At 43.0% G+C, this 27,426-nt stretch overlaps 1 protein-coding gene across 12 annotated transcripts in view; it reads right to left on the bottom strand.

Annotated features, from left to right (window-relative positions):
• The window catches only part of Rbpms (RNA binding protein, mRNA processing factor), a 174,874-nt gene that overhangs the window by 15,529 nt on the left and 131,919 nt on the right, over positions 1-27,426 (bottom strand). For 4 of the 12 annotated variants that reach the window (XM_087216958.1, XM_087216952.1, XM_087216951.1 and 1 more), the window contains one exon: positions 9,784-9,914. The exons of 3 other annotated variants lie outside the window; for them this stretch is intronic. In XM_087216958.1, coding sequence (XP_087073084.1) covers positions 9,784-9,914 — 131 coding nt within the window. Of the gene's footprint in view, positions 1-7,001; positions 7,581-9,783; positions 9,915-27,426 lie in introns of those variants that run through there. 5 more of the 12 variants (XM_004867657.4, XM_087216948.1, XM_087216953.1 and 2 more) reach the window with 3 other exon arrangements.

The following is a 27,426-nucleotide window of genomic DNA, read 5'->3' as shown; positions in this document are numbered from 1 at the left end:
CTAGTACTAAGGCCCAGCTGTGCCCACCTTCCAGCAGAGGGCAGTAGCTGCCAAGCTGAGAGCGCTGTTCCTGTTTCCGCAGGGGAGGCGGGGAGGCACAGTTCATGGGGCACAGCCGCAGTGGACAGCTGGCCTGGTTGCACAGCTGTTCTGTGCTCAGTTGCTGGTTGGGGGATGGGGGGTGGGGTGAGGAGAGGATTCACCCTTACTCTCAGGCTGCTCGTTCTGCTGTGGTTCGGGGCTCCAGGTCACTCTTGACTCCCCCAGGGTCAGGGAACCTGCGGCTTGCCCCAGTCTCCTGGAGTAATGCTTCTCTTCATGAACAGTTCAGCAGGGTTTAAATCCACTCATTCCAACCATGGAACAGTAAGGGCTGGCCTCCCACGACAGCATCTTGACACTGTTTCACCTCGTCTGCAGAAGAATGCACGTGTGCTCGGACATACAGACCTGCACACAATTCTAGGGGGTTCTAAAGTCCCCATCAGAGCCTCTAACATAATATACCTAACCAATATTGATTCTGACTTGGTCTGCACCAGAGACCATGCTAAGTACTTGACATGTACTATGAACTATGAGTGAGCACTGTGGAAGACCTTGGGAATCTTCTCCACTGCACCAGTGTCACAGTGAATCTGCTCTACCCAAGAGTCCTACTTCCTCAGGAAAGCTCTTTTAGAAGGCAGCACCCTGCAGCAATTACCCTGTCAGACTCCAACACTTCAGTGTGGCAGCAGGTTGGATAGGAGGAGAAGACACTCAGAAAAGAAACACCCAGAAATAAGTGACTGGTATAAAAAAATGGAACACCAGAGAAAGTAGTCACACAAACACCTTCCATCCTCCTCCATTTATAGATGAGGACACTAAGGCCCAGAGGATTCAAATACTCCCAACAATGATGCCAAGGACAGGAAAACTCTACTGTCTTCGATGCACTGTGCCTTCCAGAGGGGTGTGAGCGGCACAGGGTAAGACACAAGAGTGGGCATATGCCCTGTACCTGGCCGGTATCACACTTGCCTTTAGAAACAGACAAAAGAACTGCTTACCAGCTGTTCAGCAGTTAACATTCACTATTTGTTAGTAAACCTCACTGGGTTTGGCCAGTTTCTTTTCTGCTGAGTTAAGGGATTAAGTCCACCCCAGTGGTTCTCAAAGAGTGGTCCCTGGACCATCAGCATCACCTGGAATTTGTTATGAATGGAGAAAACTCTGGTGGGGGGGCCCAGTAACTTTTTTTTTTTCATGTGATACTGAAGACTGAACACACGGCCTTTGCACTGAGCTACATCCCCAACCCTTTAAAAAATGTTATATTTTGAAAAAAGGTCTTGCAAAATTGCTCAGGTTAGGCTCAAACTTGTGGTCCTCCTGCCTCCGTGTCCCAAAGTCCTGGGATACAAGTAAGGGCCACCACACCTGGCTATAACTTATACTTTAAAAAGCCCCTGAGGTGACTGCAATACACACACTTATGTCTGAGATACACTGCTCTTCAGTAGGTTTCTACACGTGTGGCTGAAAGGCCCGTCTGAAGCAGGTCTAGAGTCCAGTAAGTTACAATCTATGACCGCCACAGATTCCTGATATAAGCAATACATGAAAGGTTCTTGAGAAGTTCCCCGAAACAAAAAAAACAATGAATTGAAATTTAAAAAAAAAAAAGAGAAAATACAGAAAGAAAATTATGAAACCTGTTTGATTTGATCTACTCCTTCCTTTCCGAAGTATATCTGACCACAGAACCTTCTAATTCTGTAACAGCTATTAATCCCTGTGGGCCTTGAGAAATGTTGGTCTGGAAGGGCAGTGATGACTTTTGGAGGATCTAGGTGGCTGAGATGCCAATGTGAGATCCAAGTTTCTAGCTCCTAATGAAACTAATTTGCACTGGAAGACCAGCAAACCAGCCAGTGACCTGGGTGTCCCATGGTGGTGCAGCCGGAAGTCCTTTTACTTTCCTACTGCAGGCGCAGAGCTACTCAGCACCATATTCAGAGCAAAGCCGACCCTCTTTGAACAAAATAAAAGCAGTACCTTGAGCAAGTATTTTATGTGAGCGACTCTAACAGATTGATTGGCTTTTAAGTCCCAGATATTCTTAGGCAGGTTTCTGTTACTGTCCCCCAATGGAGCCCTGAATTCTTCTGTGGGGGCTTTCCCAGCCTTGAGCCCCTGGCAGCAAGCCGGTCACACGATGCTTTAATGAAAACCAATTTTGCCTCACTCACTGCAGGCCTCGGGATCTCCTCCTGGCAGGATCATCAAGGAAGCCCCATGAGGACCTTCAGCAGGTTACTGGGCTGCCAGGCTGAAGAGAGGCTGCAGGCCAAAGTCCATTCTGCTCCAAAACACTCCACACTCGCCCAACAGACTGAAGTTATGACTTGCAATATAAAGACTATTCTCGTTATACTACCAACTATGCTTTTTAAACAGCAAAGATCCTCGTGTCTAATAAAGCACTCCGACAGACGAGGAAAAGACTTTTCAGACATGTCTGTCCTGCATAAAATGGGGCTCATTGAGGGTCCCTTAAGTGGTCCCCACTACCCTCTGCCACCCCAAGCTGGCTGCCCACACTCTTTCTCTGCATCCACACAGAGCATGAAGTAAAAAAAGCCTTCCTTATTACTTGTCTGGCATCTGCTACTCCCAGCCTAGGGCAATGAAAACAACTTGCTACTATCTCGGCAAAAGGTTAACAAGTCTGCCTTCTCATCAGCCCTGCTGGAAAGGAGGTGAGCAAGAAAGCCATGGCTGAAGGCCAGGCTCCACTGGGGGATGGCAGGGCACCACTGAGGTCTGAGCCTCGGCAGGGACAAGGTCTGGATGGAAGACCAAGGCCCTAGGACCTGTTAAGACCAATCAAGGCTGGGTTTAATTAAACACAAGCCTTCAGGACAGTTTTTCTCTCCTGGGCTTTTAGTCTTTTTCCCTGTCTGTTCTAAGCACAAGTCAGGCTCCTGCATCCAAACAGGCATGTGAAATGTGCTCAGACATCTCCAAGTTCATTCAAGACACCACTTGGGTTGAAGGCACCCGAGCGTGTAACACCCTGTGTCAGACTAAGTCCACAGCGGTTGCTTGTCATCCATATTTAATTCTGTCAGCCGGTTAATTTTTAACTATGTTTGCTATCAAGGGCCATTAGAGGTCCCCAGGAGGGACGCTCAGTGAAGCGGGCAGAGCTTTGTGGCAGAACGCATGAGACTTGAAGTTGGGGCGTCCCACTTTCCATCCTGGCATTGGGTGCTAGCCTTCCCCACTGCCAGAACAAATCCTGAATAAAACATGATCCCATTTGGAGTTGATTTTCCTTTTCTCCCCTGTCACAACTGGTTTTCTTCAAGGAAAAGTTCACTTTCTCCTTTTAAGAAGATTACGTTGTATAATTCCAAAGTTTCTTTGTAGTCTTGGGTTTCTTTCCAAAGCAGTTAGGCCTTAGATACTTTTGGATGGCACCTGGTGCCTGTCCATGGGGAGGGGCCAGAATGCCTGGTGGACAGCAGCTGACCCCCAACAGAGTCTCCTCAGTCCACAATGCAAGCCACTGAACATCAGTGCCCTGCTCCAGCTGCTTCTCTTTGGTACCCAAGAACAAAGCCCAGGCCCTAGGTTCCCCGTTGGGTCCTGGGTTGGAGGCATAATGTCTATGTGCTTCTCACATTTATGGGGAGGGCTACAGGACCTCTGAGCTGCACCAGATTAGACCAAGTGCTTACAAAGGGCAGGTACAGGAAGAACTATTTTAATAACTTCTGCTCTAGGCCAAGCACTTAACTCTTTACCTTAAAATAACTCCAAGAGGTATGTGTTCTTTCTTCTCATTCACAGACAAGGAAACTGAGGCCACAGTGATAAAGTACAACAACAAAAACTTGCCTAAAATCTCAAATTTTGCCATGTCTAGTAACTGTCATTACAATTCATCTGATTTTGAAATACAATTTGCATGATTCTGTCAACTGTGACAGCGAGTCCACACATTTGTTAGCAATCCTGAGGAAGAGGCTGAGCTCATCAGCGTAACTTACAGGAGTGACTCGCTGAGATTCAGACTTGGGCTCTGAACACCAGTAAGGTCAGGGACAGTCTGCACAGGACCCAGAGAGCCTGCTGAAGGGACCTGAAGACACAAGGCACCAGCTAAGATGCACCCAGGTTGCAGGTCCACTCTGGGCTATTCTCCCAGTCCTGAATTCTGGGGAATCTGGTGCTCAGGAATGTTTACCAGGGCCACATGACCACACAGCTACGCACTCAGGGACTCAGTCTAGTTTTGGAATAGCAGCTGCTGCCTAAAGCTGCCAGTAGGGGACTCTCTGGCTTCAGTACAGCTGCTCTGGCTAAAGGAACAAGTACCTCTATAGAAAGGCTGGAATTAATAACTTTGGACTGCTTTAAGTGGCTAGTAGCAACAGGGCAAATGTTTGTTTCTCGCTGTCTTATGAAAAGGTTCCTTAGCTCCCCAAGTGCCAGAGATGATTTGGGGAAGGGATGGTCAGGGTCACCAGGGAGAGTATTTACTTGGCAAAGAGTGGATTATCTTCCAGGGGCTGAGCCAGGAGAGGAAGCTGGGCAAATCCTAGTGGGAGGATTGTGTGAAGAAACCAGGAGTTGTGTGTATGTGTGTGTGTAGGGGGGTGAGGGTCTTTCTCCTCCAGTTTCTGATAGGAAAGAGATAAAACAACAGCTGGAAAGTTCAAGGACAGTGGCTCCATGTAAAGCAGCGAGACTTTAGCTGTTTCCCACTCTGGATGTGTTTCCCAACACAGGGATGTTTTTGGTAGGTGGACACATCCTGGCCTGTGTTCCCAGCCTGGTCTGACTTACATGGGCTATGGACAGTGTACAGTGTGATAGCACAGGCCCTGCCCACATAAGGAAAAGAAAAGGAGACTCATAGTAACTAGGGGAGGCATAGCCTGTTTGCAGGGGCTAATGCTGCATATCTGGCCTACCTGTCTGTCTCCTGTGAGCACTACGCTAGATGCTCTGAGAAAACCCAACAAGGCAGGGCTGACATCTTCAGGTGACATAGCACTGAGGATGGTTTCTTTCTGCAGACTGGCCTCACACAGCTGCAGGGTTAGAGGGACATGTAAGCATCAGAGGATTAAGTTTCCTTTATGTCTACAAAAAACTTCAAGCCTCGGGCTGCTCAGCCCCACAGGCAACTTATACAGTCCTTCAAAGCCTGGTTCTTTGGACAGGCTCAAGCAGCAGCTCTGAGGAAGACAGTGGATAGTGAAGGGCCAGGGTTATGAGCTGATCCCATCTGGGATTCACACCTTTCCCTCACTTTTGGCAGCCAGGATGTACCTGGGGTGGTAAAGCCCCTTCCTGGGTATGAGAGACTGTTTTGTTCACAGGTCCCTAACAGCACCAGCCACCACGGCAGCAAAGACCATGGCCTGAAAATAGGAGTTACAAGGCTGAAAAGTAAGGCTCCTTGCCATAGGAGGCCCAACAGGCACCTTGATAGGATGATAGCTACCCTGGGCTAAGGATTATTTCCAAGGAGCTCTGGGAATGCCCAGATCTATACACTGTGTCATGCTCTGCGTCAACATTCCTCATGCCACACTGCAGGTCCCTGTGTTTTTTTCTTGGTATCCTCCATAAGGCAATAGTGAGGGACAGAGATGCTTACTGAAAATTTTAAAAAAGAAAATGTCCTACAATCCAGTTCTCAGAAGCAGCCCTCTGCTGCTGAGTAAATATTTCTTAGTCAATGGGGACGGCCCTAGAGCACTAGCCTAAGCCCATCTATCTATGCCTTTATAATCTCCCCATCCTACTTTTCCCATGGTCCACTTCTGTATTTATTTTGAGTTTAACCTTTAAAAATTTTCCACTGTGACACAAGGGACCTCCCAAGGGGCATGCCCCCAAGAAGTCAGGTCTTTGAAGTGTTCTGTTTCTGTAGCCTAAGTGATGTGTTCAATCCCGAGCTGTGCAGCAGCCCAGACACGTTCTGAAAGGACTGGGTTGATGCGGGATGAGTGCAGCCTCCGAATAGGCAGCAGGCAATTGGGTGTCTCAGAACTGCATTTCTGCAAGTGTTTCTGGTTCAACTCTGAGACTGATTCTAGTGGAAGATGTGTGGTGCTGCATTTCTAGTGGAGAGGGCAGTGTGCTTTACTGACTCAGTTTCTCTCTGCCCCAAGATGCCTCAGCAACAAGGCACCAAGGCTAAAAGCAAAAGATGAACCTCGACTTTAAAGGCAAACATGTGTGAGCATGAGGTAACAGGAAGTGCTGGTTACTGTCTTCAGAGAACAACTTTCCAGATGGTGGTGAAATGTCTACTCAGTGACTTACACAAGATATTTAATAAATTTCAAATACCAATGACCCTGAAAAGTGAGCTAGATGTTCACTTCTAAAAATGTTAATGATCTTAGAAATCAGATGTTTGTTGCACAGGGTTGCTCTTTCATCCTTAAAAATAGTAAGGCAGTACACAGTATGCAGTCCTATTAGCCAGTAAGTTCTTAAGAAGTGGGATTTGAATGCAAATAGCATGTTAAGATTAGAGCTGGGACATCTAAGGGGGCACCAGCTCATGACTGAAATTGGAGCACAACTAGCAATGTGACCCAACTTCTTTTCAAAGGCAAGTTCCATTTCTTGGGTCCTCCTTCCTCTGGATCCCAGTGGGCAAACTGGCAAACACATCCACTTGTTGCAAACACATTTCCACTAGCTAGTCATGCCATCCCTGGTGAAGTAAGCGCTCTTGTAGCTGATGGCTGTGGAAGCTGGGATGAGAATCTTCCAGTATGTAGCTTGTGGTATTTGGGAGCCCAAGAAGATACAAGCAGCAGTGATGAGGCCCAGTCTCCCCAGGGTGCTTTTTCTGAGTCCTTCTCCTGTATAACACACTTAGTTGTCAAGGGCCCAATTCTCCCAAAGCCTCAGTTAGAGGTGAACACCTTTGCTCCAAAATTGAATCACCATGAAAACAAAACGCTGTAGTCTACTTGAGATCTTTTTTTTTTGTTCTGAGTAAAATTTTTATTGAATCTCTCAAATGTCACCAAGAAATAGTTTTTGCAAAAGGGGGAAAAATAGCTAACAAACAAATTCAACATGGGAGCTCCCTCTGCTGGTCTGCAGTAGGTTGATATGTGACAAACACATTCCCAGAGACAAATCTAATTTGCTGGAGAAGTGGACAAAAGACAGGTGTGTTGGGCTTTGCTTCAGGAGAGAAACACTAGAAGAAAAAAAAAATCCATGTCTCAAAACAGAGCATAACATTGCTAAGAAAAGCAAAATTACTTAGAAGACTCTCCAAAAACATTACAAAATCTCCAAGACAAAAACTGAGTTGTTATTCACTATGGGGAGAGGCTCCATTTGGGGACTCCCCACTCTGTTCTACCGCCAGTTAGTAAGATTCTCTGGCACCCTCGGGGTGCAGTTAGGTGCTGATTCCCTTGTCTTTGCCTCCAAGTCTCTTCTCACAGGCTTCGCTTTTACTTAGAGAAAAAAGTTCCAAGAAGTCACTGGACTGAAGCCTCTCCAAGATTCCATTAAGGGTTAAGTCTTTGGTTAGCCAGCACCTTAGGGTGGAAAGAAACAGGCCTAGGAGTTAGGTGACTGCTCTGGGTCTGGTAATGGTAGAGCCACTGTGACTTTAGGCAACTCTCTCCATCTTCTCAGGCCTGTTTCCTCATCTGTAAAATGGGTCATATTGGCTGATCTGTAAAGCTTCTACCTGTTCACTCTGAGTACCAAAATGGAAAATTTAAATAACCACCATCTGTTCATGATTCTTTGGGATATAGAGTCCAATGCTGCACTGGGAAGGATTCCAAATAAGAAGTGATCCATGTGGATCTCATCGATACTGGATGAGAGTTCAACCAAATCTAGGACTGACGTAGCAGAGAAAAGTATACTCCAGGCTAGGAAAGACTCAAGATAAAAGAAGAGCTGCCAGGAGAAGGTGCCATGTGGGCAATGTATCCCATTAAGTCAAATGGTTGAGTCCACCTAAACTTGAACTGCCTCACCATGTAGGGTTTCTAACTCCTTCTCTAACCAAAACCCCAGAATCACTTCTGATTTCAGCTGTTACATGAATGAAGCAAGGACAGATGTCATGCTCTAAAGCCACTATTCCGTCTTTTCCGGCCACTGTCAACTCTGGATTCTCCAAAGTAATAGTGAAAGGCTTTGGTGTTGACTTAACAAAGCCATGGATATTCAGTAGACTACACAAACTTGCAGTTTCCTGCTATTTATTAATGGCCTTAACTGAAAGCCATCTGGTAAAGCAGACATCTCATCCATAGACTAGAGGTAAGCAGGGAAAAAAGGGGTTCTTTCAGTTATTCCTTGTCACCCACTGCAGACCTCCTGACGACTTGGCAGAAGACAGTCACGGGTTTACCTTTAGCTCTCTCTCCCGTTATTTGCCAGCTGGAAGGGTCTGGAGCAATGACATGGGCAGAAAGTGGCAAAGGAGGAGGAGAAAGAAAAGTACAAGGCAGAGATAATCCTCTGCTTTATTTTCTGTGCCAAGTCCTCTCATCACCATCTCGATTTTCCTTCCCCAATTGTACTGCTTTTCTGCTTCCTTCTCCCAACAGAGGGTTATCAGCCCTGGAGCCCAGGCACCAAGGCCATTGGCCTACATGAGCCTGGGTGTCCTGGAGAGCTGATCCAGGAAGGCAGGTCACCACTGCAGGCAAAAAGCATGGGTACTCAGCTGAGAGAATGGAAAGCTGCTCAGCCAATGATGCTCCTGACCCCACACCTTTCAAGGTCCCTCATAGGGGGCTGCTTCTAGGTGTCTTAACACAGTTCTGAACAACAAGAAAAAGTCAGAAGGAAAGAGTTTCTGGGAAGCTGTAAATTTCATCCAGCCTTGTAAATAAACACTGAACAAAATTAAAAAAAAAAACCCACCTCTATCCTAGCCTGATAATTTTTTCAAAACCAGGCTGAGTGACACATGAGCTAAGAATATGGAATTTATATTCTTTCTACTTATTTCCTATTGATCATCACCCTCTGCAGGCCAAAGAATGAGTGGTTATTTCCGAAGGCAAATCTTAACAGTGACTACTACTACTTATACTAAAAGCAAACCTCAGAAAAACATTTTCTCCAGGGAGACAGGAAGTGTTAGTATACAGATAGTCATCACTGGGGAGAGGCAAAGGAGTTTGTTTATGAAACTTGGGCTATTCTTAACTAAGAAAGTAAGTGAGTCAGAAGAGAGGCTCTACCTTGACTTGTAATTACATTCTAGACATCGTATTGTATCTTTGCTCTAAGTTTCCTAAACATGGAATGTCCTGGAACTCCCTCTTTGTTCCCCATGGAACATGACAGCAAAAGTCTCTCCAGACACAGAAACATACAGACAAATTAACTCCAGCTCAAGGGCATGCCCACCACAGCAGCCCATCCACATGACAAGGAACACGCATCTATGCCCCAGTGATAACCTCGAGCTAACTGGGAGCCAGGAAGGTAACCCCACCTCAGTCCCTTCTGTGTGAGATGAGGGTGAGATCATTAAGGAAGACAGAGGTGTCATTGGGGGCAAACATCAGGCAGTGGGTGGAATCATTGCTGTAGATGGTCCTCATAAGTCCCGGAGGGGTGTCAGCTGGACGAAGAGGGGATCATTCATTTCCTGAAGGTGGCTCTGTTAGCTGGATAGGTGTTAGTTGTATGGTGTGCTCTGGGGAACCAGGTCTGGAAGGACTGGTGGTGGAGTGAGTGAAGTCGTGGCCGATGGGTATAAATTACCTGAGCATGCAGTGAAGCGGGATAGGTGAAAGCAGGAGGAGGTAGAGCAGGCGCTAACTCCGCTGGGTACAGAGGGTACGGGGCCCACACTTCAGGGCTACTGGGGTAAAGTGCAGGCACTGTGAGCTCATCTGCAAGAAAAGAATAAAGGAAGAGTTAGTGGTTACCAAAAATAGTTTCACATCAGAAAACAAAATACCCAGTAACCCCTGAGCCCCAATCAATGCCAGAAGTCAAATTATGCTCACTCTTTTAACAACTTGTTGGCTTTGGTTCTCCAAACTCTAAGGGAATAATAAATACAAAATTAAAAAGGCAGCAAGCATCTGCTGCCTGGCTGGCCTGTTGAGGTCTCAGGCCTGGACTCTTCCTTGGGCATAGATGTCTTTCCAACTATAGCCAGGGAACCTGAGAGCAGTGGGAATTTTCTGCAAAGAATAGAAAATATGATCCTCTGAGGAATGGAAGGAAGAGAAAGAGCCACCAAGAGATATCCCACGAGAATCCTCTACAGAGTCTCCGGGACAACAATGAGTTACTGACAGGACCCCAATATACCAGAAGAACTGAAGGTTTTCCTGTTTATAAGTACAGATAGTTACTACTGACAAACCATGATCAAGCATTTTCCATTGAGCTTTCAGAAGTACAAGAACAGAAGTACTAGGACCATAGGACACTTAAGATGTTAAAACTTCAGATGACAGCAGTAAAAGGGAGATCCGAATTAAAGTTAAGCTCCATAAAGATACAAGGAACACTTACAGTTGCTGTTTAATCTGACTGTATTTTCAAGAGAAAAAAGTAAGCCATCATGCCAACTGCATAGGCTAAAACTGTACAGGTCCAGTTCCATGCAGGTCAACAACAATTTCCCAGATTAAAGGGCAAGTGGCTGGGCCTCAGAGAGCAACCCATTAAAAGTATCAGCAACCACATGAGTGCGTTTCTCAGCAAAAGCAAAAATAACATCAGTCAATAGTTAGGAATCTGGGCCCTGTGAAGCAGCAACCTCAATCTGTGCTTTTATCACCCGTCAAAATCTGAAATCAAGTACACCAATGATGCTTTTCAGAACTGCTGAGGGAGTCAGGAAAGGTAACTTGATAAAGCCATTAGTTACTGCTATTCAGGACTTTCCAGAAGTCTACCAGGCAAGTGGCCCAAAGTCCAGAGTCAACTGCAACCTCCAAGAAGCCATTCCAACACTGATGTCTCCCTCATCCTTCCCATGCCCAGAAACTTTACTTTCAATAAAGGGAGTAAGAAACAGCAAGCTGCTTGGTTGGGTGTGATGTGGGGGATTGTTCTAGTGCAGTGGTGGTGAACCCATGGCACGTGTGCTTCAGCCAGCTGTTTGTTATCACTGAAAGCTCTAAAAGGTTCATTCACCATTACTGTAATCTATGGAGCAACTGGAAACTGGTAGGGCCTGTGGATCAAGTGGGCAAGAGGTAGTTGAGGCTTAGCACAGCTAACCTGCTTGGTAAAAGCTTTTCACGGGATGGTGGTGGTGGGGAGCCAAGAGCTGAACTTTGTTCACTTAGAAGAGGGCAGTTGTATATTTTCAGACCCAATGAGATCCCAGGAATATGGCTTAATAACCTGTGGCTGGCTAGTCTCCCTGACTCCCTCCTTCTCAACTGGGAAGTTAAAAGTATCCCTGAGGGCCTGATTATGGGAATACAGACTGCCTGTATATTGCAACTTGGGAGACCACACCGTAGGACTGGCCTGTCAGTTGTTACTTGGGCAGGAAACATAAAGTCTCTTTAACACAATCAGGTCTACACCATACTTCAAGTTTGAAAGTATGTGGGTGTGTATAGCTCACAACTCAGCAAACCCCTCAGAGGGGCTGAGAGACAGTTTCACAGACCCGTGTGCTTCCTGCTGTGATGTGACCATATGCTTTCCATTACAGCAATTCTTGTGGGAGCCCAGCTAGTGGAAACTAACTGCTGCCAGGACGAGGGCCTTGGATTTTAAACAAACAACCACTCTCAGCAATGGCAAGCTATTATTGTTGTTGTTATTGTTATTTTAGCTACTAGGCTATTTTAAGACATTCTGAGACGCTCATAAAAGTCAAGAGAATCTCAGGCTTTGGTACACTAATCTCTAACCCATGTGTGTCTGACCTCTTTGTGACTCTAGAGCTGATATACAACTGATACCGACTGGTGAAGACCAGTAGAGCAGGAATGTTCAGCTCGCAGTCTGTTAGCAGTCCTGCCTCAACTTCCCAGCAGGAACTGGCCAGCTGAGGGGTGGGGGTGGGGGTGGGAGTGGGTGTTCGTTTGATAAAAGTGTGCTTCCTTTAGAAAGTCTGAAAAATGACAAGCATGTCTTTTTAGATATTTGGTCCTAAAGATATAAATATTGAAGATAAAGTGGAATCAGGTTCCACTCTTGGTCTGACTGGTAGAATTTATTATTTCCAGACCATTTATTATTATCTGAAGTATTACTTCCCATTAGGTCTATACTGATGCTCATCTATAATTCACTGCTTAACATTTGCACAAAACCTGGCCCCGCAGAATAGTATTTGCTTTGAAATCTCTGAAACTCAAAGGTGCTGAGGAGTAGTGAGTACAGCAGAGGCCTAAATGAGACGAACTTCCACTTGACGAACCCCTTGTTACATTTACTCATCCTTTTCCCCTTTGTTCCCTTGTGAAGAATCTGTAGTTAAGGTGAATGGCAAAAAGCATGCAGCCAGGTGAGGATTACACCCGCAGAACAGTCCTCACAGAGGCGTGCACTTCAGCTTGAGGCTGAGAATTCTCCTAAAACATGTCCACCTCCCCACCCTCTTCAGAAGAGAGGACATCAAGCAGAAGAAGCCTTTTGCATATGGACACTCTGGTCTTGGGAAAATGAAAAGCTAAAAAGTAGGAAGATTTTCACAAGCCAAGACCTTCAGAGTGGCTACTCAAACGTAGGGGCAGCGTGGCTCTAATCACTGCCCATCGTGCTCAAGCTTCCTTGCAGGGGAGAAACCGCTACCCAAGGCCCAGAGGATACACTGGTGTTCAATGAGGGGAGATATTCCTCTGGACAAAAGAGGCTCCTAACCACGCAGGATGGGCCAAGCCCAGCGAACAGAGAGGGGGCAGATCAAGAGGCCTGGGCCTTTTTGTCTAGGCTAATCCTACCCTCAGAGAAGCTGGGTAAATCTTCCCTTGGCTAGATCTCCCTACAACCTTTCTCCTTTTGCACTGTTGGAGGATAATGTTGAGGGCTCACAATATACATCTGAATAGGTCTTTTTCTTAGCAAGAGATATACAACCAAAAGAGCTAAAATTGGATTCTGACAAACAAGGACTGGAACTTCCAATTCTACCATCCAATTCTTCTGCAAAAAGAAAAACAAAGGGGGAAAAAAAAGAGGAAAGTTTGTGTCTAAAGAGGTGTGGAGGATCACCTAATCTGCCTTTACATTTAGATGAGGAAAGAGAAGCAAAAAGAGGAAGCTTCCAGTCCAAGCTCTAAGATAGAACAAGGCAAGTCCTTAACTGACTTAAAAACCCAGAAACTTCAAATCAGTATTAATTTTACCTCCTAGATATTTCTACTTAGAAATATTCCATAGCAACCTCATGTTCAACAAAGCCCAAACTTAATAAACTCCAACAGTCTGCCTCCTTCCTTTCAAAGTTAATAAAAGATACCACCTTTTCCCAGGTGCTTAAACCAGAGGCCCTATGTGACCTCAGTTTCCCTCGAATTCAGTCTTTCACCAGCTGAAATGACGTTATCATCCACTTTACTTTTAACCATCCATGTTTGACTACTGAAAAGAGCACCAGGATGTAAAATCTCACAGTTCCCTTATAGTGTGTCTGAACTGACACTAGAATCTAAGTCTGGTCTCACAGTTCAGTGCTCCTTCGGTACCCCACTACAGGTGGTGATGACAGGGACCCTGAAATGCAGGTGGTCTTTATCTCTAGCTTCTAACACACTCAATTTATTACAATAAACTCAGGGACAGAGCATAAGTGAGGCCTTGTCCAGCAGGTGAATAATACAACCAGGAAAAATAACAGCCATGACACAGAAAAGCCCAACATAATGAAGAATTTCATTTTAATAGCCAAAACATTTTGTGAAACAAAAATAAATCCTGGATTCTGTGAGCAGTCTCCTTTCACTTACATATCTCACAGGAAGTAGCTGGCCCATGCCTGTTAAGTAAACCCTTCAGAATTCAGCCTGGCAAAGCCCACTCTAAAGGACTGGCCTATAACCGACACACTCCTCTGAGGTTAGAGCACAGACTACGGCCTGAAGCAGCCCAGGGCAGTGCACACTGGTTCCTGTAATGAGTTGAATAGTGTCCCCTCAAATTCAGACTCACCTGGATGCTCATAACATAAGCTTTGTTGGAAACAGGGTCTTTGTAGATAGAATTATTGAAGGATCTTGATATGATGGAAGCAGGTACTAGAATGATGTGCCTACAAGCCAAGGAATGCCCATGACTGCCAGCGGGCACCAGGAGTTAGAAGAGACTTCCCTTCCAGGGAAGCCCACACTGCTGATTTCCTGTTTTCAGACTCCTCCCTGCAGCATTTCTCTCCTAATACCCCTTCCTAAAGAAGCAGTTTCAGCCTGCCCAAAGGTAAGCACACAGGGGGTTTGACAAAGAAATTCCAAAAGCCTGTTAGACTTGATTTGCTTGGCCCAAGGTCTCCTCTGCAGTCACTGACTTTCTGCTGTCCTCTTTACCAATCCTATTGCTTTCTTACTGCCAAAGTAATAATGGTTTTAAAAAGCACCTGATCCCTCATCTGAGAGGTGAAGGGAATCCACAGGATGAGTAGGAAGAAAATTGTCCCTTTGAGGAATTAGGTTGCTACTTGTATCTCTCCTTTTTCTTTTTTGGTACCAGGTATCAAACTTGGGACCTTGCGCTTATGAGGCAGGCGCTGGAACCACTGAGCTAAACCCCCAGCCCAACTTTTATCTGTTCTTGATCATCATGCTGGGACATTTTCGTTCCTCTTCCTTCTATGGCCTGCAGCTACAGGGATGAGGGATACCAGAGTTTCCTAGGCAAGTGTCTGTGCAGTCCTGTCCCCACTTCGTAACTACTGCAATCAGCCTTGGATGTTTCAGTTTCACAGAAGCTAAGTTTTTATAAGTTCCCTGGTTTTATATCATATGAACAGCATTAGAACTTGTGCTCAGCCCTGCTGTACTAGAGACCTCCGGCAACCTCACAAAGGCTTTACCGCATTCTATCACATTTACTTACGCACTGGCACAAAGTGGGCACTCATGAAATACCTCCTTGAAGGCATGTTCTCTCCCTGTTATACAATGTAGCCCTTCCTTTGTTTCAAGTCCAGAACCATACTGTCAAAGTATGTCTTTTGCTTCTGTTGTTTCCTCAACATTCTTTTCCATCTATGAAAAGATTACAAAGGGATTCTTGCACTGGACATGAGGGTGGCTGTTGTACCTTGTTCCTTGGAACTATTCACATATCAAATGGTGATATACAAGGGTACTCACAAACTGTGTACTCTACGCCACAGGCTTCACAGGCTTTTATCTATTTCATCTCTAAAGTGCTCTTGTGAGGTAAGTGCTGCTACTGTCTCTCATGTCTATCTCTGAAATGGGAAATGGTAACCAAGGGCTTAGCAAGATACTAAGTGATGGGCCCATTGCCACGTGGCTGCAGAGTCCAGGTGCTTCACCGCTACACCATAGCCTGAATCTACTAGGGTGGTTCCGTCTCCCAACAGACACTTTCCCTCAAACCACGAGGCTCAACTTCTTAACCAAGTCAGAAAAGACACACCAGACCTTTAACAACCACTACCCACCACCAAAGAAATATTAATTACTTCAGGATAAACAAGTAGTACATGAGTTACATGGAAAATATGACATTCTTGATTTACTTTTCTAGGTCACCACTGTGGCCTAAATTTTTCAAAATTTTATTTTATTGGTACATTTGAGGTATACAATATAATGACCTTCATCATTGGAAATTTGCACCTTTACATAGTCTCTCTTGGTTCTTATTTTTCCCCCTTCCCCTGCCCTCCCTTCAACCCCTCCATCCCTCCCTATTTACAAAGACTTTGTTTCCATTTTTTCATTTTCTCATATTAATTGGATTCCCTTCTTTCCTTTCCTCTACCCCTCTCACTTCCCCTTCCGCTTCCCCTTTGCCCCTTTTCTTCCTATTTCACATTATCTATTATATCTTTTAGTCCTTATTTACACTTTCAGTTTCTCACACTACAGAAACTATTCGGTATTTACACGTATGTCCCATTTATTTCACTTAAGAGTATCTCAATGTGCATCCACTTAGCTATAAATGTCTCTAATTTCTCATTTTTTATGGCTGGGTAGTACTCCATTTTATAAAAACCCCACATTTTCTTTATCCAGTCTCCAGTTGACGGGCATTTGGGCTGCTTCCAAGTTTTAGCTATTACAAATTGTGCCACTATGAACATGGGTGCACATATATCACTGTGGTATGATTCTTTCAATTCTTTGGGGAAGATCCCCAGCAGGGGAATAGCGGGGTCAAATGGGACTTCCAGTCCTAGTTCTTTGAGGTATCTCCATGCTGATTTCCACAGTGCTTGCACCAGTCTTCACTCCCACCAGCAGTGGAGCAGGGTGCCTCTTTCCCCACAGCCTCGCCAGCATTTGTTATTGGTTGATTTCATGATAGCAGCCATTCTTTCTGGAGTGAGGTGGAATTTCAGCATTGTTTTCATTTGCATCTCTCAAATTACCAGTGATGTTGAACATTTTTTCATATGTTTATCTGCTATTTCTACTTCTTTGTGTGAAAAATGTCTGTTCATTTCAGATGCCCATTTTTGGATTGAGTCTTTAAATTTGGGAGGTCTGATTTTTTTAAGTTCTTAGTATATTCTAGATAGTAGACCTTTGTCTGAGGAAGAGCAAGTGACAATTTTTTTCCCACATTGTGGGTTGTCTCTTCACACTGCTGGTGGTTTCTCTTGCTGTGCAGAAGCTTTTTAATAAGAAGAGATACCACTTGCTGATTGTTTGTGCTAGTTCACGGGCAACTGAGGTTTTGTTCATAAAAATCTTTTCCTACACCGATGTCTTCAAGGGTTCTACCTAACCTCTGTTCCAACTGGTTCAGAGTTTCTATTTTAATATTTAGATCTTTAAGCCATTTTGATTTTAGTTTAGTGCATGGTGAGAGATATAGGTCTAGTTTTAATCTTTGGCAAGTTGAAGCCCAATTTTCCCAGCACCATTTATTAAAGAGGTTATCTTTCCTCCAGTGAGGGTGTTTGGCTCCTTTATTGAAAATGAGATGGCTGAGTGTGTCTGGCGTTGTTTCTGTATCTTCTAATGTGTTCCACTGGTCCTCAGGTCTGTTTCTTTGCCAGTACCATGCTGTTTTCATCACAGTAGCTCTGTAGTATAGTTTTAAGTTGGGGGTTGTGATACTCCCCGCCATGTCTCTGTTACCTAGAATTGCTTTTGCTATTCTAGGTCTCTTCTTGTTCCAAATGAATTTTTGGATTGTTTTCTAAAGGCCCGTGAAGTATGCTGCTGCGATTTGAATTGGTATTGCACTGAATGTATATAGCAGTTTTGGAAGTATGGACATTTTCACTATGTTGATCCTTCCTACCCAGGAGCAGGAGATGTCTTTCCATTTTCTAATATCCCCTTCAATATCTTTTTTCAAAGTGCTATAGTTTTCAGAGAAGAGGTCTTTGATTTCTTTCGTTAGGTTGATTCCTAGGTATTTCAGTTTTTTGGATGCTACTGTGAAAGGAATTCATTGCCCTGTTCCTGTCTCAGTGAGTCTGATGTTTGTGTAGAGGAAAAGCTACTGACTTTCCTGTGTTGACCTTGTATCCAGCTACTCTACTGAATTTTGTTATTAAGTCTAGAAGACTTCTGGTTGGTTGGCCTAAATTAACATTACATATATTAATATTTCTTTTAGATCTATAATACAGTGGACTCCTGAGTTATAACCCAGCCTGACATACGAACAACTTGGGTCATGACCAGAATTTTAGTTTCGACTTATGAACAAAGTCTTGCATTATGACATGAATGCCAGCTGCTTGTGCTTCCAGTAGGTCTCAGATACAGATTTAACCCTTAAAGACTTCTGGAAGGAACATGACAACATCCTGTCTTCTGTGTGGTTAACTGAGAAATCCTGGGCCATGGCTGTCTAAGGGTACCAAAATCTGCCTGTATACAGGGGAGAGACTTTGAAGGCTCTGGAGAGGAGCTGAGCCTTCAACTGATCAACCTGAGTTGCAACCAGCCCTCGCCAATGAACTGAAGGGTCCAGTGTAAAAAGAAAAGCATTACCTGTGAGGCAATTTTAACACACATTCTACAAAATCTAGTTGGGACATGTTCTATGCATAAGAGCAGGTAGTGAAAACAACAAATGAAAAATAAGTTTGGGTCAGAGGGACACATGAAAATGTCAACAATTTATGCTTTACTAAGAGGACTAGAGGGTGTAGAAAGAAATTTCTTGTAACATTTAAATAAATGGTGTTTCTGTAAAATTTTCATGTCATTCATCTCCTCTGGCATAGATGTATTGTTTGGTGAGGCATACATGTATTGTTTTGTGAGGGAGAGGCCAAGATTTTATTTTAATAAAACTACTGCTTGTATACATTGCTATCTAGTCTATAAAAAGAGATCACCTACAAAACCATTTCATCAAGCTCCTAGGTCCATGAGTGGCAGGCCTATATTTCCGTGTTGCTTACTGTATCCCCAGTGTCCAGCACATTATGTATTATACAACAGACATTCCTAATTGGCATTCATAAGTGCCATGTTAGGTATACATTTTTAAATGGATCTCTTTTCTTCTTGAAATAAATTTTAGGAGTAGAATTATTGTCTAACGGATGAGCATTTTTAAGGACCTCAATATATCTTGCCCTTGTGAAATGCTGTTTCAATTTGCATGCCCAAAAGAAATATTTAAGTTTCTACCAACTTTTAATATGACAATACTTGGAATGATCATTAGCAAGAAAACTAACAATTTTATGAGCAAAAAGTCTCTCCATTATTTAAATTAATTTTTTATTATTAATGTATGTCTGTAATACATAATAATTACATTCAATTTGGGGAACAGGTACATACACATGCTGCATTTTGAAAATTTTTAACCTCTCTCCTCAGCCCCATTATTGGCCTGTACATTTCTTTGATAGTTAATGAATTTGAACTAATGAACTTTTCAGTTGCTTGCTTGCAACAGTACTACCACAAAGTCTTTATGAAGGCATGTCACTCTCTTAAAAACCCAGGATACAAAACCTGTTCTCATGGCTCCTATGTAGTTTATGTGTGCCCTGATCATGACACTAGCCACTTAACACTTTCTGTATCCTTCTCCTTCACCCAAATGTAACCTAGTTTCCCTAGCACCTGTGTCTGCCACATGCAAGACACTCCACAAAAATTAGTTACACTTAACAGATATTATCAGGTGCTTGCAACATATAATGAGGAAGAGCAGGTAAATTTGAGAACTATATATAATGAACACAATGATTACAGTTTAGCACAATTGCTTGACTTTTGCAAAATATCAGCCGAAATCTGTAAGAGTTCCCATCTTCCACTAAAAGGCAGAACTTTTTTTCACCCTGGTATGTGGGATTGAACCTAAGGTCTTCACAGTGAGCTACATCTCCAGCCCTTTTTCATTTTGAAACAGGGGTCTTGCTAAGTCACTAAGTTGCCCAGGCTAGGCTTGAACTTGTGATCCTCCTGCTTCAGCCTCTCAGTCTGCTGGAGATTCCAGGCTGAAACTTTGAATAACTTGTCATTTTCAGATTTTTTTTTTAATAGTCAGTTTTTTGTTTTTGTTTTTGTTTGGTACCGGGGATCGAACTTGAGTCCTTGCAGCGAAACCACTGAGCTAAATCCCCGGCCCAAAAATTGTCAGTTTTATAACAACTGACATTGACTAAGGGAACCAATAAATGAGAACTCCAGAATGTACTGCAGAGTACAAACAACAGAAATCCAGACATACACAGAGCACAGTGGTCTACTGGCCATGTGAGCAACTCCTAGAAGGTGCTGCATGTCTGAACTGAGCTCTGCCTTGATGTCCACTTCCGCTCCAGCTCTGTGATGGTTCTCTTTGGAAGCTCACTGGCTAGCTGCAAGGTACTTTCTGTTGAATGATCCACAGAGAATGTCAAGAACGTTCACACACCCACTGGTTGGACTTACCTTGGCTGCACAGGCTGAGGAAGCAAAGGTGAGCAGGGTAGGTGGGCCACACTGGCAGAGCTATAGCCCTGTTCTCCTTTCTCTCGTTCTATGTCACATCAACTCTCATCTATAGTCTGCTGTTCTGAAAGTAATTCTGAGTACATGTGAATGTCATGGCAAAAAGTTGCACCCATACTTTGTAGAACTCAAGAAACTTATCCATCTTTATAGACACAACAAAAAATCAGTACGACCTTTTGGTAACATTCTGAATCCCAAGGAGATCTTCCCATCATGGAGGGAAGCAGACCTCTGACTACAACGTGTCAGTCTTAAACAGAGGATAATAATCTGTTAGAATAAAATGTCATTAGCTCTACAAAGGTCATTATCTCTGTCTTTCCCATTTCCTAAGGCAGTGGTCTGAGCTCTCTACTCCAAGGATAACCAGCACTCCACCCAGCAGGATATCCTCCTCCTTCCCCACCCGCCAGGGTGCAGGGCAGAGACACATTGGCTGTAGCCAGAGAATGCACCATGGCCAAAACAAGGTCCACCTGAGCCACGAGTATGGCTGTTGAACTGATTGTGTGGTCAGTGTCACCCGCACAACGTGACCATGAGCATGGTTTCTCCAACTACATTGCCCTCACCTCTGCAGACTACTGGGGGAAAGAAAGATATAAATAATGACATTTAAACTTCATGGTGTGAGATAATGTCTGATCATCATCATCACCGTCCTAAAGAGTATCCTTCCCTCTTCCAGCCCTCTACATGATGGCACATATCTGTTACACCAATACTCTCGGAGGCTGAAGCAGGAGGATCCCATATTTGAGGCAAGCATGGGCAACTTACTGATTGAGACTGTCTCAAAAACAAAAACAACTTTGAGGCCCAGTCTCAAAACAAAATACTTGAAAAAGAGGGTGAAGATTTGATTGAGCTCAGTGCAAAGGCTCTGGGTTCAATCCCCAGTATCTCATCCCACCTCCCCAAAAGAGTAGGAAAAACAACAACACTGGTATGTTGATACGTTCATGATTTGAGAACATGGTTAGAAAATCTTATGGTATATCCAATTAAGGAGTTTCTAAAAAATTGAAGCCAACCTTTTTATACTTATTTGAAAGGACATCTAAAACACTGAGAAATGAATGAGGGGGTTGGAAAACAGTATGCTTAATGACTAAGTTTTTTTAAAATTATGTTAATATGTACCTAAGCAATGAGAAAATGCATTTTGCACTTAGGTGCTATCAAATCCTTTACATGCATGATGTCTCCTTTAACCTACTCTAAGTCCTCTGAGCTAAGGTACTAGTATTTTCATCTTTTAGGCGAAGAAAGTGAACCTTGCAGAGTTTTAGTGACTTATCCAAGGTCACACAGCTCACACGGGGAAATGAAGAGTCACAGATCTCAAGAATCTGCTTTTGAGTCTAATTTCCTGTGGGGGAAACACTCCTTACAAACTGTTCATTTTCTCTATTTTCTTAAAGTTAGAATACAAATTATATTCTTAAACTAAAAATTTCCTAATTTTTATATATTTAAAATAATTTAGTTTGGTTTTGGTAGAACAGCAAAAGAGTTGTGGGAAAGCAAAAATTACACTGTTATTTAGCAGTGAAAATAAATTCCACAGCATAGCTGGGATAGGTGGCACATTCCAGGAATCCCAGCACTCTGGGAGACTGAGGCGGGAGGATCATGAGTTAATCCTCAGCCTAGAAAAAACTTAGCGATTTAGTGAGATCCTGTCTCTAAAATAAAAAATAAAAAGGGCCGGAGATGTAGCTCAGTGTAAAGGTCCTGGTTCAGTCCCTAGTATTCCAAAACAAAAACTCCAAACACTCTCAGTATTTCTTTTATCCTTGTTTGAGTAAGAAATATCTGCTGGTCAGGATCCAGTGTATCAGCAGAACCATGCCAATGGACATAAGGAAGGGCATTTAACATCTCCCTGTGCTAAGGTGTTTTAATATCAGTTTAAGGGAGGCTAAAGATCAATCACTTACATATGAAAAGTTTCATAGTTTCAACTACTACAAAGCCATCAGAAGAGCAGAAATACTCTCTGCTCAGGTTACAAAGTTGCTAGTATGTAGACCTCTCAGGAAAGGGGCTCCTTATTCCATCTCCTACAAACTCTCCTTCTTTGATTGTTTTAAAATCTTGTAAACACCCATTATTTTTTATTCTCCCAGTCCTAATCGAGGCTACAAAAGAACTTGCTACGCTAATTCCTGCTGAACTAAACCCTGATGACCCCAGGTGCGGTAGGGAGAAAAACACACTTGGAAAAACATCAATTTGGAAATTTAGCTCTGTATGATTTTCACAGTGGCAGGCTATTAGGAAGATGTGATATGTCACATGGAAACTGTCTGAAGAACTGTGAAGTCAAAGTCAACAAATGGTCACTAAAAAGGGTATGGACAGCACATGACAGGGTATGAAAAGCACAAACCAACTTCCTGTGTCAGTCCTAGACATGAGGCGTTCCAGAATGTATGTCTATACCGGTGAGAGGGACTCAATGTGCCGCACTCGAAGACTCAAATAGGCATTTCTCTTCTTAAAGTCCTTTAGCTGCTGGCTGTGGAACCACAATTAATCTAATGTCTCTGAGCCTGTTACCTTAGGTAAAAATAAATTTATCATATAGGTTCATTATGTAAAATAAATGAGAAAAAGATGCACACAGTGGGTACATACTATTAGACGCAACAGTAACAATAATAACTTACAGTAATATAAACAGGAGGCAAAGACATGGAGGGTATAATTAATGTTGTCTGTGGTATAGGAAATCTATCCTCTGTACAAGGAAATGCCTTGATTTATTAGATTATCCGAGACCCATATCTGCTTGGGCAAGGACAGCAGGGAGGGCTGCTATGGAATGCAGCCCTCAGCTATTTCTCAAGTTTAATTCAGTTTCTGCCTCATTGATCGTCTTAGCTCTTTTTACTAGGATAAGATGACGATCACTACCAAGATAAAGCTTTGTTAACTACATGGGTTTTCTTCCATTAATTAAGCAAGGTTCTTCATGTAAGCAGGTTTCCTTAAAAAAAAAAACAAAAAAAAAAAAAACCAAAACGCTCCTTGCTCTCCAGCCTTGCCAGAGGAAATCAGACCTACTCAAAAGGTCCACTTCATTAAACAAATGCTCAAAAGCCTTTGGAGCCTCCGGTCTACACTTCCCTTACATCTACCCTTGTACCAGATGTCACAAGAACCCCAGACTCTGGTTGGCCACACTGTATGCTCCTTTTCCTCTCCATCTCTCTGGCTTATAAAAATCATAAAACTTCACCACAAGTTTAAGAACCTTAACAAAGCCCAAGTTTTACTTAAGCAGAAGGTAAAGAGACATACTGTTGACTTTCCAGTAAAATAAGGAGCAAAAACTTGGCAAATGCTCACATAAATAACACCTCTCTTCTACTCTCTCACTCCTGAGGACTATACTTACTGTTGAGAAGTGAGCAACAGGCTGCATTGATTTAAGAAAACGGTATCCTAACCTGGTTAGAGACAATGAAATATAAGGAGACTTGAGTAGTTTAGGTTAACTGAGCAAGATTTCAGGCAGTGCTAAGTAATTCCAGCCCATGAGGATCACTGGTTTGGGATGAAGAGATTACTGTCATACTCTGAAAGGTGACCTCATCACACGGAGTCTTTTTTTCTGGTTTCATTCTCATACAAAGCCAGGGAGACTGAGAAAGGAAGGTCAGCAGGAAGGCTGGTTAATTTTGTCAGGACCTCTGATCTTTGGTGGGAACCAAAGAAACCGAAGAGTTTCTAAAGTTTCTTCAACTCCCCAAACCTAGGTACTATAAAATGCTTTAACACACAGTAGTGGTATCTAAGCCAAGGTATGGGGGGACAAGGTCTCCTACAAATCTAGAACTGGCACCTGGTTACCACTGTGAAGACGGTCATGCACTTAAAAAATGGGAGGGAAGCCTTACTTCAAATGTAGAGGCTGATTAAAAAACTACAAAATGGCATATTATTATAACCACTGAGTTCGGTGATATAAAAGACCTATATTTACAAATGTAGAAAGATGTGCACAAAACAAGTGCAAAGCAAAATAAGTTACAGAACAGTATGTATAGTACAACTCTGTTAATATGCACACAGTTTTACATGAGGAAGCAGCACAATACTCTGATAGGCAGACCTAAGTTTCAGTCTCCTAGCCTGCCACCTATCAGGTATGAACCCTGGGTTATGTGTTACTTCTCTCAAGTGAAATTTCCTCATCAGAAGAGGAGGAGAAAAAGGAAGGAAGGGAGGGAGGGAGGGAGGGAGGGAGGGAGGATTTGTTTTCACAATATTATTTTTGTTTCTTTTGCTTTTGAGACAGGGTCTTGCTATTTATACTGCCCCTGCTGGCCTTGAATTCCTATTTATACTGCCCCTACTAGCCTTGAATTCCCGACTTTCCTGCCTCAGCCTCCAGAGGGCAGGGGTTACAGGTGTGTGCCATCATCCCTGGATGTTTTCACAACAATTAGCTGAGATAGATATCATTTACATATCAAATTATACTATTACAATTATCTCTAAATAGTGTTTTTTTTGTTGTTGTTGTTGTTACCCGGGATCCAACTCGGGTCCTTGAGCTTGCGCAGCAGGTGGGGAAACCACTGAGCTAAATCCCCAGTGCTCTGAATAGTATTTTTTATATATTCTTTTCCTTCCATTCTAACAAAACCCAAAAGAATATGAAGATTAGAGGTTTTAATATTATACTTGTTGAATTTTGTCAGTAAAAATACATAGAAGGAAAATATCTAAATCTCATGAAAACAATCCTTTTAATAACAACTATAAAGTATTATTTGTCTCAACCCTCAAGAGAAGGTATTATTGCTTCAGTGGTGGAGACTGGGAACCCAGCATCAGAGAGACTGATGCCTTGATCGAGGTCCCAACTCACTCGTGTGTGACAGACCTGTATCTCAAAGCTCAGGTCGATCTCATTGTAATTGTAAATTCTACAAAAAGCCAGGGAAACATGAAGTTCTCTGAAAAATGTCTCCCAGGCTTAAAGTCAAAACATTCAAACCTAGGGCAGTTTTCAACTTATATTCTAATAACCAGAAGGTGGAAACAACAGATGAATGGATAAACAAAATGTGATTTATCCATACAATGGACTGATTCAAACATAAGAAGGAATGAAGTCCTCTGATATATGATACAATGCTAAACTGTGAAGACATTATGTTAAGTGAAAGCCAAGTACAAACGTCAAACACAGTATGATTTCACTGAAATGAAATATCTCGAACAGACAGAGAGGAGCAGATTATAGCATATACCAGGAGAGCTGGGGCACCGAAGGAATAGGGAGCTATTGTTTAATGATTAGATTCCCAGTGGTTAAAAAAATTATCCAGGGGCGGGGATTTAGCTCAGTGCTGCCACTTCTGCCTCATAATCTCAAGGTCATGAATTCAATCCCTGGTACCAAAAACAAAACAAAACAAAAACATTATATACAGTTCATGGTTGTAATACACTGTGAGTGCACACTTAAAATAGTAAATTTTTATGCCACATTTTATCACAATTAAAAATATTAGCAAAACGCCAAAAATGATCACATACTTTGAGTAAATTATATGGTATATGAACTATACTGTATCTCAAGAAAGATGTTAAGGGCCAGGATTTAGCTCAGTGGCACTGCGCCTGCAGCCTGCCTTGCAAGGTCCTGAGTTTGATCCCCAGGACCACAAAAGAAGTAAGGGAGGGAGGGAGGGAGAGAGAGGGAGAGGGAGAGAGACAGACAGACAGAGAAAAAGAGAAAAGAAAGAGAAAGGAAGGAAGGAAGGAAGAAAGAAAGAAAGAAAGAAAGAAAGAAAGAAAGAAAGAAAGAAAGAAAGAAAGAAAGAAAGAGAGAGAGAGAGAGAGAGAAAGAAAGAAAGGAAGAAAGAAAGAAGTTAAAACAAAAAACCCTTTTGGGCAAAGACTTGGTTTGAACCCTATTTGGATAGCTTACCAAATATGGGAATCACATCTTTAAATTCTTTATTGATTGCTTATTTATAAAATGAGAATAACTATATCATGTTTTACATGAAAGGAATGATCAAAATATATGGTGAATGTTTAAATATTTTTTGAAAATTAGAGTAAGAGTGCCACTAATTCCCCCTCAAAATACTCCACCACGCTGAACACATTTATCTTATCCTTCTTGCCCCTTTCTGAAGCAGGTCTGGAAATCCTCTTTCATGTTTTTTAAGAGGTGTGATCAAAACTATGGTGAATGATATTGCTAAGTGCCATCCTGGCAGGAAAAACCATTATGGAGCATTTTCTCCCACCTTACTCACCAGATCTAACACCATGCAACTTCTGCCTCTTCCACAAAGTCAAAATGACCATGAAAAGGTAAACGTTTTGAATCTCAGGACATGGAGGCAGGCAGGACAGCTCGACTAGAAGGTCAGGAAAGAGGACCTCCAGACCTGCTTCAGAAAGTGGGAAGAGTAATGGGACACATGTGCTCAGCGGGAGGGGATGGTGCTTTGAGGGGGATTAGTGACGTGTTTGTACTGCAACAATTTAAATTTTTAAAAAATATTCACTGTAGGTTTTTTATCACAATAATAGACTTTACATAATAGGTTGTTGTGACGATTAAATGATAACGAATGAGGCTTATTAAACGTCCTGAATAACACAGTTGCTGCTTTCATGACCATCCTCTTTACTATTTTTAAATTTCTCGTTCCTGAAGATGCCCCAAGGTGAAGTAGGAACTACCTTCCAACCCTAGGTTTAGCAATTTTCAGAACTGTGTAAGCCCTGATGCTCACCCTGGTAACAGGTGTGTCCTGGCCCCAAACCTGGAGCCCACTGTGCAAACACACTTGCAAGGATTCTGGGATCCTGCATGCTGCATGCAACAACCACTTACTCTTCTCTGGTGTCTCTGCCAGCAGAATCTAACAAGTAATCAGATAAGGAACAATAAATGTAGGGAGCAAATGCTACTGCAGAAGCTGCCTGAGCTACTTAGATATAATTCTCCCAAAGAAACAAAGCATCTCTCACAAAATGTATACGAAGCAAAATTTACAAGTTTTGAAAGTATCTTTATGGAGAATTCTGTAACTGTGATGAAAAGGAAGCAAGCAAAGGGACAACTGAATCCTCTCCCTCCCACAATCTCTTCTCACAACTAAACCTACATAGTACCTTTTTCCTTTTCTCAGGGCAACCTTCACTCCCCATCTTTTAATCGAAGTCCAGCCTGGCATGTAGGGGCTGGCAAGAGTCTGTGAAATGGATCATAAAGCACAGAGCACATACTGTGAGTTGGAGATGGGCTGGTGGGTGCTAAGACAGT

This window comes from Heterocephalus glaber, unplaced genomic scaffold (assembly GCF_053883595.1).
Source record: "Heterocephalus glaber isolate CG9 unplaced genomic scaffold, H.glaber_assembly_v1.0 deba00001461, whole genome shotgun sequence".
NCBI classification, from domain to species: domain Eukaryota; kingdom Metazoa; phylum Chordata; class Mammalia; order Rodentia; family Bathyergidae; genus Heterocephalus; species Heterocephalus glaber.
The sequence above is the reverse complement of the archived record's forward strand: the minus strand, read 5'-3'. Positions and strand labels throughout refer to the sequence as shown.